The following is a 12,215-nucleotide window of genomic DNA, read 5'->3' on the forward strand; positions in this document are numbered from 1 at the left end:
AGGTGCTGCATCCTTTAATTGGCATTTGACTGTTTCTAACATTTTTCACCTGAAATGTTCCTCTCCGTTTGGTAAAGCGGAAATTAGTCAGTTCCCCTTCAGTTGGCTCAAAAGTGCAGTAGTCAACTCCTCTCACAAGCCCTGAATGCCCTCTCCAGTGATTTTTTCATTCCTTGTTTTTCAACTGGGCCATTGGATCTGCTTGAAAAATGGTGGTGCTGAGGTTTTATTACAAGACCAGCTTCCCCCTTTTTAAGCGGTGGCATATTTCACAATCTTTCAGTTTTCATATGATCCAATTTTCTATTTATGGCCGCACAGCAAACTCATGATAGGATGAAGTCAAAGGGTTAGTTTATTTGCACATACTCAAACCACGGAAGGAGGGTCACCATGTAGCCCCATGTGCACTCACAGTAAAAGAGAGATAGAGGAAAGAAAGATTTACAAGGTAAAGAGCACAGAGAAAAGAATTGTTTCACATGGGTCCAGAGTCCAGAAGCGAAGTCCAATGGTGTATTCCTTCACAGAGGTTGGCAGGTTGGAAACTTTTGCTGGATAATTCACTTTTCCAGTAGGGTTGACTTCAACAATGAGATGGGTATGCAGAGATGATTCAGCCTTGTAGGAAATGGTACAGATGTTCCAGTAGAAACAGTGGAGATGGGGGCCAGGCATTCAATCTGGGCAGAGCCCCTTTTCTGTGTTGCTGCTCGCAGATTGTAAAATAGCAGACTGAGCTTTGCCATTCCACAAGGCAATATTACTGGTTCCACAAGCTAGGTCCATGTCACATGGCTTCCACCTCTCCACTCAGGCTTCGACAAAGCGTGTATATCTCCGTCTGGGTCTCTGAGCTTGTTAAATGTTCCAACCATTAGGACTGGAAAGGAAGGTTGCGGGGCCATTTGTCCTAGCAGACACATAGGCTCCAGTTGGCCAGCCTGGCTTATGAAGTGCGAATGGCCTTTGTATAGCTCTCTTTGAATTTGGTCTTTGCGGCCATAGTGAGTTAGTATCTCTTCAGAGATACAAGGTGCAAGTTTCTGCGATAGTGCCAAGGTAGCTCATTTTGTTCGAGGGTCACAGACAAATATAGCTTCAGCCATTTTAAAAGGTCTTTGTACAGTTTTTTAAAAAATTTAGAAATAGCCATGAGGATATCTATATACATTTTATAAAAATATACAATGTGAGATCTTAGTCCCTTCACAGTCCTCGCAGCCTCAGAGAAAAAAAATGAATTCTGTTTCTTTTTTTATACGTGTATGTGGTGTTATGAAGGAAGAATAGGAAGTAAAAAAGTATGCATTCATTCTCTCATTCACACAGGCACTTCGGACACACAGCTAGCAGGTGCAATGGAGTTCCTTGCTGCATTTTCCTACTTTTGAGGTTTAAACCTGGGTTAGTGTCTCAACAAGGACATTGTCCTGTCCTGGGATGTGGAATGTTTAGGTGACCTGGGATGATTCAAATTTCTCCTTATGGGGAAGTCTATTGGGGGCTAGGATTCTGAATTTCCTCTCTTGGGGATCAGGCATAAGCAAAGCCATTGGCTTCAGTAATCTGCCTGTCCAACTCCTGATTAAATGTCCTCTAAAGCGTCTGGGGGTTTTACAGGGTAGTTAGCACTCTGGGGGTGAGCGATGATCAATCTACTCTGGGTTATTCAGTGGGGAATGCTGGGTATCTCACTTTGTGAATGCCAGGGCTTTTGACCTTAGGTCAGCTTGGCTCCTCCCTCTCCACCTTGGTAACCTGTGGGTTCAGCTGTTCAAACGCAAGGACTGTGGTTAGGCTGAGGATCAGGGGATTGGGATGTTCTAAAGGGACTTTGGCCACTTTCGGGGATTCCAGTTTAGTGCCTGGCTCAGGCATTAGTACAACTGGAGTGCTCCAGCTTCTGTTGCTAGGTGATTTAGGTTGGCACGGCATCAGGCGAGAAGTCTGCTCCTGAACCTGGGCCAGCCTTTCTGGGCCTGGATGATGGGAAGATTGTCTTCTGGAATGGAGCCTCTCCTGCATCCATACCAGGTGGAGCTATAGCCTGGGGGGGTTGTTACAGATAATTTCAAATGCACTGGGCAACCCTGTCAGGTTGCCTCATGATTCTGTATTACGGTGGGTGAGTATGGGGCCAGTCTGGTTGGAATATCTACTGGTCAGTTGGGGAGTAGGCCCCGGGTCCTTTGGAACACCGCTGCCCTTTGGTTGATGGGCAGCTCTCTCTGTACTTCCAGGTGGCTTTTCAATTAAGTGAGGCATCCCTCTCGCTCTTCCCTGGTCCCCATTTAAATTTGCCATAAAGCTGCAGGCCAGGCCAATCAATGGCTTCTCAGCCCATGTCTTTGGATTTGGAGGGGGCACTCTCCTAACTCCTAACACTCTCCATGTCCCCTGAAACACTTCTTCCCTCGAGTGGAGGTGCAGCTCCAGCTATGCTCCCTTGTTGCTTTACAACTGGGTGAGGCATCACACTCCCTATCTGCTCATTTGTTTGGGGACTCCCTTTATCCCTCTTTAAATTTGAAAAGAAGGTTTCTGCCAGGCATACTTTGGGTGATTCCTTAACCTTTTCCTTTCCTGGTTTAAAAGCTTGTCTTCCTTCAGGTTCTTCAACCACATGCAGCAAATTCCCTATCTCTTTCCTTGATCTAGAACTTCTCTGGTCCCTGTTTAATTTGGGGATATTCTGTGAGGCTGTTTCCTCTTTTAACTTACTTGACCGGGCTTCGGCCTTGCGACATTCGAGCAGCCCTTGCTCAATGCTGATGGGTGCTATTTCACCCTTTTGGGCCTCTGGACCTTCCCCAGCTTTCTGCTCTCCTGCAGATTTCTGCTGGTTGGCATTGGCTTCTGTTCTTTCGCTGGCTAACACCTGACGGCCAGACAAATCGTTTGCAAGGCAGAAATCGATTCCTGCTTTTGATTGTTCAGGGGCAATCCCTACTGTAACAGGGCCTGAAACAAGGTCACACTCCAGGTGGACCCAATGGAGGGTGCAAACACAGATCCTCCTCCTACTCCACTGATCAGAGCTTTGGCCTTCAAGGAGGACTAGGGTAGATTTTGGTTCCCCTCTAACATTAAGGACTGAGTGGCCCCTGTGTCCCAGAGCAGTACAATGGACTTGCTCACATTTTGGGACATGTTGGGGGACACTGTTCCTGAAAGGACAAAACTCCGGAAGCTCCCTGAGAATTGTCTGACTCGGAGATACATGGTGCCATGCCCTCCAATGAGTAGGTTTCGGGAGCAAGAGTCTCTGCCAACTCTGCTGTATTATCCATTGGGGCATCTTCGGCCCACTAATCATATGGAGCCCTATTTGACCAACAGGCTTCCCTTGTAATCTCCAACATTCATGTCTGGAATGGCCTAGTTCATTACAATGAGAACACACCAGTCTTTGGGGATTCTCCTTTCCAGTTGCAGGAAGGCTTCTCTCAGCTTCCTTTGTGTTTTCTTTCCTGGATGGGGGGGCCTTTCCTATCTAGATCACACTGCTTATCTTTCCAATACTCATGGGTATGGTTTGGAAAGGATCTGCCAGAGTTTCCAGACCTATGGATGAGATTGCAGCTGTTTTGCTGTGACAGCTGCACTCCTGGCTGTGAGGAATCTCTGCTCCTCTAAGTGCATCTGTAGGTTGAAGGGTAGGCAATTTTTAAATTGCTCTAACAATACCAACTCATGCAATCCCTCATAGGTGCATGGGATTTGTAGGGATCTTATCCATCAGTTGAATGTGATTTGCTTCGGCTGTTCAAACTCGATGTAGGTCTATGTGGGCTTCTTACGAGCGTTCCAGAATTACTGGCGATGCGCCTTCAGGACTAACTCATAGGCACTTAGGATGGCAGCCTTGGTCTGCTCATAAATTATGGACACATCAGGAGTCAGCATGGAGTAGACCTCTTGGGCTCTCCCTAACAGCTGCCCTAAAATTAAAAATGTCCAGATAGCCAATGGCCATTTTAGCTGCCCTGTACTTTCTCAAAAGTAGCAAAAAAAGACTCCACATCATTCTCTTTGAACTTGGGAACGGATCTGGCATAATTGAGGGCCTCAGAGTATGTTCGGGGTGAGAGAGATAGGATGTGCTACCGGGTAGAGAGAGGTTTCCCTTGCAGCTTCCAGCTGTCTGGTCTCTCTCTGAGCTGCTAGCTCCACTTCCAATTTTCAGAGCTGGAATTCTCTTTTTCTTTCTTGTTCCCTTGCACTCTCTCTCTCTCTCTCTCTCTCTCCCTCTCTCCATCTCTCCCTTTTTCCCTTTCTCTCTATCTCTCCTGAAATTCTAGCTGTCTTCTGAACTTTTCCAGCTCGAAATTGGCGAGGTGGAGGGATTTGGAGTCATGGTTGAGCTCTGCATCTGCTTACCAGAAATGTGAGATCTAAATGTTCCACCAACAACTGGATCAGTTCACTTCTCTTCACTTTACTGGGCAATTTTAACTGTACCTCCCTAGCTACAACTTTCAGTTGTTCTGTGTTAAGGGCCGCTAAAGTTTCACCGTTCAAATTCCCTTGCTGGACCCACATCTGGGCAACAAACGTCGCCATTTTCTTAGTGTTAGGGAAAAGGAATTTGCTGTGTTAAGTTACTGGCCAGAATTTTACGGCCCTGTTGTGGTGGGGACGGGGCTATAAAATGTGGCGAGCCATTCTAAACTCCATTGACTTCCGTGGGAACATAAAATCCTGCTGCCGTAAAATTCCACCCACTGTGTTTTAAAATTTGTTCCAGCCAACAGATTTTTCTCTTATCTTCCAGTTGGCTCTTTTATATCAGATTTGGTTGTCGTAACTAGGACTCTGGTCAAATTCAAATGGTTGATACCGGATTTGAGCTTCCAATATCTATTATGGACAGGAGAAGGGTTAATTCAAACAGCGCTGATTTCTCCTCTCAACACCCGTCCTTAAACAGAAGGGTGTTTTGATTTGCTTCCCTCTTTATATCCCTTAGTTTTGGTGTGATCCAGTTTTCTATTTATAGCTCACAGCAAACTCAAGATAGGATGAACTTAAAGGGTTAGTTTATTTCCACATACTCAAACCGCAGGAGGAGGGTTGCCACGTTGCCTCCTGTGCACTCATACAGTAAAAGAGGGATAGAGAAAAGAAAGATTTACAGGGCAAAGACCACAGAGAAAAGAAGTATTGTTTCATGTGGGTCCAGAGTCCAGAAGCAAAGACCAGCGACTTATTTCTTCACTGAGGTTGACAGACTGAAGACTGATGCTGTATAATTCACTTTTCCAGTAGAGTTGACTTCTATGATAAGATACACACGCAGAGCTGAATCAGTCTTGTAGGCAATGGTACAGAAGTTCCAGTAGAAGCATTGTAGATGGGGCCAGGTATTCAATCTGGGCAGAGCCCCTTTTCTGTCTTGCTGCTTACAGATTGTAAAATGAGCTTTGCAGTTCCACAAGGCAAATATTTCTCATTCCACAAGCTATGTCACATGACTCCCACCTCTCCACTCTGGCTTTGACAAAGGGTGTATATCCCTTTGTCTGGGCCTTTGAGATTGTTAAATGTTCCAACCGCTAAGACTTGAAAGGAAGGTTGTGGGGTCCTTTGTTCGAGCAGATGAATAGGCTCCAGTTAGCCAGCCTGGCTTATGAAATGTGAATGGCCTTAGTATAGTTCTCTTTGACTTTGGTCTATTTGTCCCACAGGGTGTCATTAGTGTCTTTTCAGAGATAATAAGGTGCACATTTCTACGATACTGCCACAGTAGCTCTTTTTGTTTGAGGGTAACAGACAGGCATAGCTTCAACCATTTTAAATGGTCTTTGTCTAGCTTTTAAAATTTTAGAAATAGCTATGAGAATGTCTATAAATATTTTACAAAAATATGCAGTGTGAGGGGGTTGGATGGAGTAGATAGGGAACAGCTGTTCCTGCTCATGGGCAGGGGGTGGGCAGAACCGGTTGGGAAGCCGACTCCTACCTGCGATCGGGGCCGGACCACGATTTCACGTTGGGCGGGCCAATTAAGGCCCACCCAACGTGAAACGTGCATGGCATCGCTCAGCACTGCCTGGTGGGGGGGTGGGGGGGGTGGCGGCAAGCACACAAGTTCGTGCATGTGCGCAGGTGCATGCAGGAAAAGCTCCCTGAGGTACAGAGCTGCCTCATGGAGCTGGGGATGTAAAATATGAAAAATAAAGAATGATAAGATGGCATAAAACAAGTCCCCTCATGTGACTCTGTCATGAGTAAGGACATGTTCTTAATGAAATGTTAAAACTTTTATTTTACTTTTAATTGCTGTTGGAACTCTCATGCCGCCCATGGATGAGGTTCCCTAAAAAGTGTAAAGGCTGCTTGGCCTTTTCGCCTGCCCACCAACCGTAAGGTTGGATGAGCAGCAAAAAATAACATTTAATTGGGACTTTAATGGCCTTAATAGGCCTTTGAATTGTCGGTAGGCGCGCTGTCACCTCCTGGGCATGCTTGCCGACCAAAGTATTGTGTGAGTGCGCGATGATGTCGGGACGTTCGCCCAACGTCATTGCACATCATTTGATGCTCGTACAGGTCGGGGCTGCAGCCAGCTGACGAGTATAATGTTCTGGCCCATAAAAGGATCAAGAACAGATTTAAAATGATTTGCAAAAGAAGCAAATGTGATGAGAGAGAAAACCTTTTCACACAGCGAGTGGTTCAGGTCTGGACTGCACTGTCTGGAAGTGTGGTGGAGGCAGGTTCAATCGAGGCGTTCAAGAGGGCACTGGATGATTATTTGAATAGAAACAAAGTGCAGGGGCATGGGGAAAAGGCAGGGCAATAGCTCTAGCTCATCATGCTCATTTGGAGAGCTGGTGCAGACACGATGGGCCGAATGGCTTCCTTCTGTGCCATTAAAATTCTGAGAGATTCTGTGATTCTCTGTAGCTCACTTTCTCACTCCCTCACGCTCCCCTCTCTTCCTCGCTCTCCTCCCTCACCCTCCTCTTGATCCCTCGCTCTCCCCCCTTGGTCCCTTGCTCTCCCCCATCATTCTCCACCTCCTCCCTTGCTGTCTCCCTCACTCTCCCTCTTGCTCATCCTCACTCTTCCCCTCGCTCATCCTCACTCTTCCCCTTTGCTCTCCTCCTTTGCTCTTTCCTGCACTCGCTCCCGCACTCCCTTTTCCCCGCTATCTCTCAATCTGCCCTTCGTGCTCTCCCTCACTCTTGCCACGCTCCCTAGCTCTCCCCCTTACTCGCTCTTCTCCTCACTCCCTCACTCTTGCAGCACTCCCTCACCCTCCCCCATTCCCTTGCTCTCCCCCATTCCCTTGCTCTCTCCCCTTGCTCTCTCCTTGATCCCTCACTCTCCCTTCACTGCCTCACTCTCACCCTAACTCTCCCCCTTGCTCCCTCGCTCTCTCCTTTTAGTCGCCCCCTTCACTCCCTCACTCTCTGTTACTCTCCCCCTCACTTTACTCCTCATTCCCTCGCTCTTCTTGGTCTTCCCCTCACTCTATTGTTCTCCCTCTCCTTCGTTCTCCCCTTGCTCCCTCGCTCATTTCTTGCCCCCTCACTCACCACCCTTGCTCCCTCACTCAAATCATCACTCTCTTGCTGTCTCCCTCGATCCCTCGCTCTCCTCTCACTCTCCCCTTAAACCCTCACTCTCCTCGCACTCACCTCATTCCACCCTCGCACTCACCTCATTCCACCCACGCTCTCCTCCTTGCTCTCCCCTCACTCCTTCGCTCTCCCCTTTGATCCCACACTCTCCCCCTCACTCCCTTGCTCTCCCCTCACTCCTTCGCTCTCCCCTTGCTCTCCCCTCACTCCCCCCCCTTTGCTCTATGCCTCCATCTCTTGCTGTCCTTCTCAATCTCTCAATCTGCCCATTACTCTCTTACTCTCTCCCTCATTCTTGCCAGCACTCCCTAGCTCTCCCCCACACTCCCTCAATCTCCCCTTGCTCCATCACTCACCCCCTCGCGCTCCCCTCACCTCTTCACATTCCCCCCCATTTCTTCACTTTCCCTCTCACTCCCTCACTCTTCTCCCAATCCCATGCTCTCCCCCTCACTCTCCTCTCGATCCCTCACTCTCCCCTCACTCTCTTGCACTCCCCATCTCTCTCCTCACTCCCTTGCTCTCATATTACTCTCCCTCTCGCTCTGCCCACTATCTCTACTCGTCAGTCCCTTGCTCTCCCATCACTCTCCCTCTTGCTCTCCCCCTTGCTTTACTCACTACCCCGTGCTCCCCTCTCGCTGTTTCCCTCACTCTCTAGCTCTCCCTCACTCTCCCCTTGCTCCCTCACTCTCCTCCCTTGCTCCCTCGCCCTAATCCTCACCCCGTCGCTCTCCCCCGATCCCGAGTTCTCCCCCTCACTCCCTCAATCTGTCCCTCAATCCCTCACTCTGCCCCTCAATTCCCTGCTCTTCTCCTCACTCTCCCCTCACTATCCCCATTATTCCTTTGCTCTCCACCTTGATCCCCCTCTCTCCTCCTCACTCTCCCCCTCGCTTCCTCACTCTTCCCCTCATTCCCTCACTCTCCTCCTTGCTCTCCCTCAGTTTTTCACTCTCTTGCTTTCCCCCTCATTCCCTTGCTCTCCCCCTTGATCCCTCATTCTCCTTCCTGCTCTGCCCTCTCCCCCCACTCCATTGTTCTCTCCTCACTCTCCCCCTCAGTCCCTTTTTCCCCATCTCCCTCACCCCCTCACTCTCTCCTTGTTCGCCCCTCTCCCCCACACCCTCGCTCTCCCCTCAACCTCTCACTCTTCCCTCAACCTCTCACCCTTCCCCATTACTCTCCCTCTCACTTCTCCCCCACATCCTCGCTCATCCATCCCATTTTCCCCTCGATTCCTTGCTCTCCCCGCTTGGTCTCTTGCTTTCCTCTTGCGCTCTCCCCCTCACTCTCCCCTTGACCCCTCACTCCCCTTACTCCCTCGCTCTCCCATCAGGCTCCCTCTCACTCTCCCCCTTGCTGTACTCATTCCGTCACTCTCTCCCTTGCTCCCTCGCATTAAACCTCACCCCCTCACTCTCCCTTGCTCTCCCCCTCGATCCCTAGCTTTCGCGCTCACTCCCTCGCACTCCCTCTCAGTCCCTCACTCACCCCTTACTCCCTTGCTCTCCCCTTGATCCCTCGCTCTCCTCCTTGCTCTCCCTTCACTCTCCCCCTCATTCCTTTGCTCTCCTCCTTGATCCCTCACTCTCCTCCTCGTTCTCCCCCTCACTCCCTCACTCTCCCCTTCAATCCGTTGGTCCCCCCTCGCTCTCCCCTCAGTCCCTCGTTCTCCCCTCAGTCCCTCGCTCTCCCCTCAGTCCCTCGCTCTCCCCTCAGTCCCTCGCTCTCCCCTCAGTCCCTCGCTCTCCCCTCAGTCCCTCGCTCTCCCCTCAGTCCCTCGCTTTCCCCTCAGTCCCTCACTCTCCCCTCAGTCCCTCGCTCTCCCCTCAGTCCCTCGCTCTCCCCTCAGTCCCTCGCTCTCCCCTCAGTCCTTCGCTCTCCCCTCAGTCCCTCGCTCTCCCCTCAGTCCCTCGCTCTCCCCTCAGTCCCTCGCTCTCCCCTCAGTCCCTTGCTCTCCCCTCACTCCTTTGCTCTCCCCTCACTCCTTCGCTCTCCCCTCCTTCACTCTCCCCTCACTCCCTTGCTCTCCCCCTTTATCCCTCTTTCTCCTTCCTCTCCCCTCATTCCCTCACTCTCCCCCTCTCCCTCACTCTCTCCCTTGCTCTCTCCTCATTCCCTCCCTCAGTCCCTTGTTCCGCATCTCCCTCACCCCCTCATTCTCCCCTCCCTCCCCCACTCTCCCCTCCCTCCCCCACTCTCTCCCACACCCTTCGTCTCCTCTTAATCCCTCACTCTTCCCCCTTGCTCTCCCTCTCACTCCCTCACTCACCCTCCCTCACTCTCCCCCTCAGTCCCACCCTCTCCCTAGATCCCTCACTCCCCTCCTTGCTCCCACACTCACCCTCCCTCACTCTCCCCCTCAGTCCCCAAATACTCTCCCCAAATGCACGTAGATTTGCATAAAGGTTGATGATTTGAATGCACAAATAATGGTAAATGGGTATGATTTAATTGCCATTACGGAGACTTGGCTACAAAGTGACCAAGGCTAGGAACAAAATATCCCAGGATATTTGGCATTTATGAAGAATAGGCAAAAAGGGAAAGGAGATGGGGTAGCACTCTTAATAAGGGACAAAATCAGTGCATTAGTGAGAGAGGATCTTAGACCGAAGGATCAAGATTTAGAATCAGTTTGGGTGCAGCTAAGAAACAGCAAGGGTATGAGTTGCTTATAGGCCACCAAACTGTAGTGCTAATGTTGGGCGTGGTATAAATCAGGAAATTCGTGATGCATGTAACATGGATAATACAGTAATAATGGGTGACTTCAATTTACACAGAAATACTACACAGTCTGCAATAGATATACATTGCTCTAAGGCACAAACACCCAAAGGGAAAGAAAGGTAAATTAACCGCAGTAAATTAAAGAAGTTAAAGATTGCATTACATTAAAGGAAATGATTTATAACGATGCCAGAAAACAGGGTAAGCCTGAGGATTGGGAGAAATTTGGAACCCAGCAAAGGAAGTCCAAGAAAGTGATTAAGCAAGGGAAAAGAGGATATGAATGCAAACTAGTGAGGAACATAAAGGCAGACTGTAAAAGCCTCTTTAGGTATGTGAAAAGGATAAGATTAGCAAGGACAAATGTGGGCCCATTACAGGTGGAGACAGGGGAATTTATAATGGAGAACAGGGAAATGGCAGAGGAACTAAACAATTACTTTGTACCTGTCTTCACAGAAGAGGATACAGAAAATCTCCCAGAAATACTAGGCAACCGAGGGACTTGTGACACTGAGGAACTGGAAGAAATTAGCATTAGTAAAGAGGTAGTACTAGAAAATTTAACTGGATTGGGCTGAAGTGTGTTGAAGAAGCTGGCTAAAGGGATAGGGGATGCACTGTCTACCATTACCATCAAGCCAGGGCATCAACCCTGGTTCAATGAAGAGTGCAGGAGGGCATGCCAGGAGCAGCACCAGGCATACCTAAAAATGAGGTGACAACCTGGTGAAGCTATAACACTGGACTACTTGCCAAACAGCATAAACAGCAAGTGATAGACAGGGCTAAGCAATCCCACAACCAACGGATCAGATCTAAGCTCTGCAGTCCTGCCATGTTCAGACGTGAATGGTGGTGGACAATTAAAACAACTCACTGGAAGAGGTGGCTCCACAAATATCCCTATCCTCAATGATGGGGAAGCCCAGCACATCAGTGCAAAAGATAAGGCTGAAGCATTTGCTACAATCTTCAGCCAGAAGTGCAGTGTGGCTAATCCATCTCGGCCTCCTCTGGAGGTCCCCAACATCTTCAGCCAATTCGATTTACTCCACGTGATATCAAGAAAAGGCTCAAGCCACTGGATACTGCAAAGGCTATGGACCCTGACAATATTCCAGCAATAGTACTGAAGACTTGTTCTCCAGAACTTGCCGCACCCCTAGCCAAGCTGTTCCGGTGCAGCTACAACACTGGCATCTACCTGGCTCTGTGGAAAATTGCCCAGGTGTGTGCTATACACAAAAAGCAGGACAAATCCAACCCAACCAATTACCACCCCATCAGTCTTGATCATCAGTAAAGTATTGGAAGGGGTCATCAACAGTGTTATCAAGTTGCACTTGCTTAGCAATAACCTGCTCACTGGTGCCAAGTTTAGGTTCCGCCAGGACCACTCAGCTCCTGACCTCATTACAGCCTTGGTTCAAACATGGACAAAAGAATTGGACAAAAGAATTGAACTCCCGAGGTGAGGTGAGAATGACTGCTCTTGATATCAAGGCCATATTTGACCGAGTGTGGCATCAAGGAGCCCAAGCAAAACTGGAGTCAATGGGAATTAGGGGGGCAACTCTCCGTTGGTTGGAGTCATACCTAGCACAAAGGAAAATGGTTGTGGTTGTTGAAGGTCATTCATCTCAGCTCCAGGATATCACTGCAGGAGTTCCTCAGGGTATAGTCCTCAGCCCAACCATCTTCAACTACTTCATCAATGACCTTCCTTCCATCGTAAGGTCAGAAGTGGGGATGTTCGCTGATTGCACAATGTTCAGAACCATTCATGACTCCTCAGATACTGAAGCAGTCAATGTCCAAATGCAGCAAGACCTGGACAATATCCAGGCTTGGGCTGGCAAGTGGCAAGTAACATCAATGCCACAC

The 12,215-nt window shown here is 49.1% G+C and overlaps 1 protein-coding gene across 1 annotated transcript in view; it reads right to left on the reverse strand.

Annotated features, from left to right (window-relative positions):
• Positions 1–4,566, reverse strand: part of unc93b1 (unc-93 homolog B1, TLR signaling regulator) — a 113,404-nt gene extending 108,838 nt beyond the window's left edge. The window contains exons 1-3 of the mRNA XM_078565336.1: positions 4,384–4,566; positions 2,725–2,881; positions 1,963–2,050 (exon numbers count right to left, since the gene is read on the reverse strand). Coding sequence (XP_078421462.1) covers positions 1,963–2,050; positions 2,725–2,881; positions 4,384–4,566 — 428 coding nt within the window. The remainder of the gene's footprint in view (positions 1–1,962; positions 2,051–2,724; positions 2,882–4,383) is intronic.
• Positions 4,567–12,215: the final 7,649 nt, after the last annotated feature.

The sequence above is a fragment of the Cetorhinus maximus genome, chromosome 20 (genome assembly GCF_964194155.1).
Source record: "Cetorhinus maximus chromosome 20, sCetMax3.hap1.1, whole genome shotgun sequence".
Classification (NCBI taxonomy): Eukaryota; Metazoa; Chordata; class Chondrichthyes; order Lamniformes; family Cetorhinidae; genus Cetorhinus; species Cetorhinus maximus.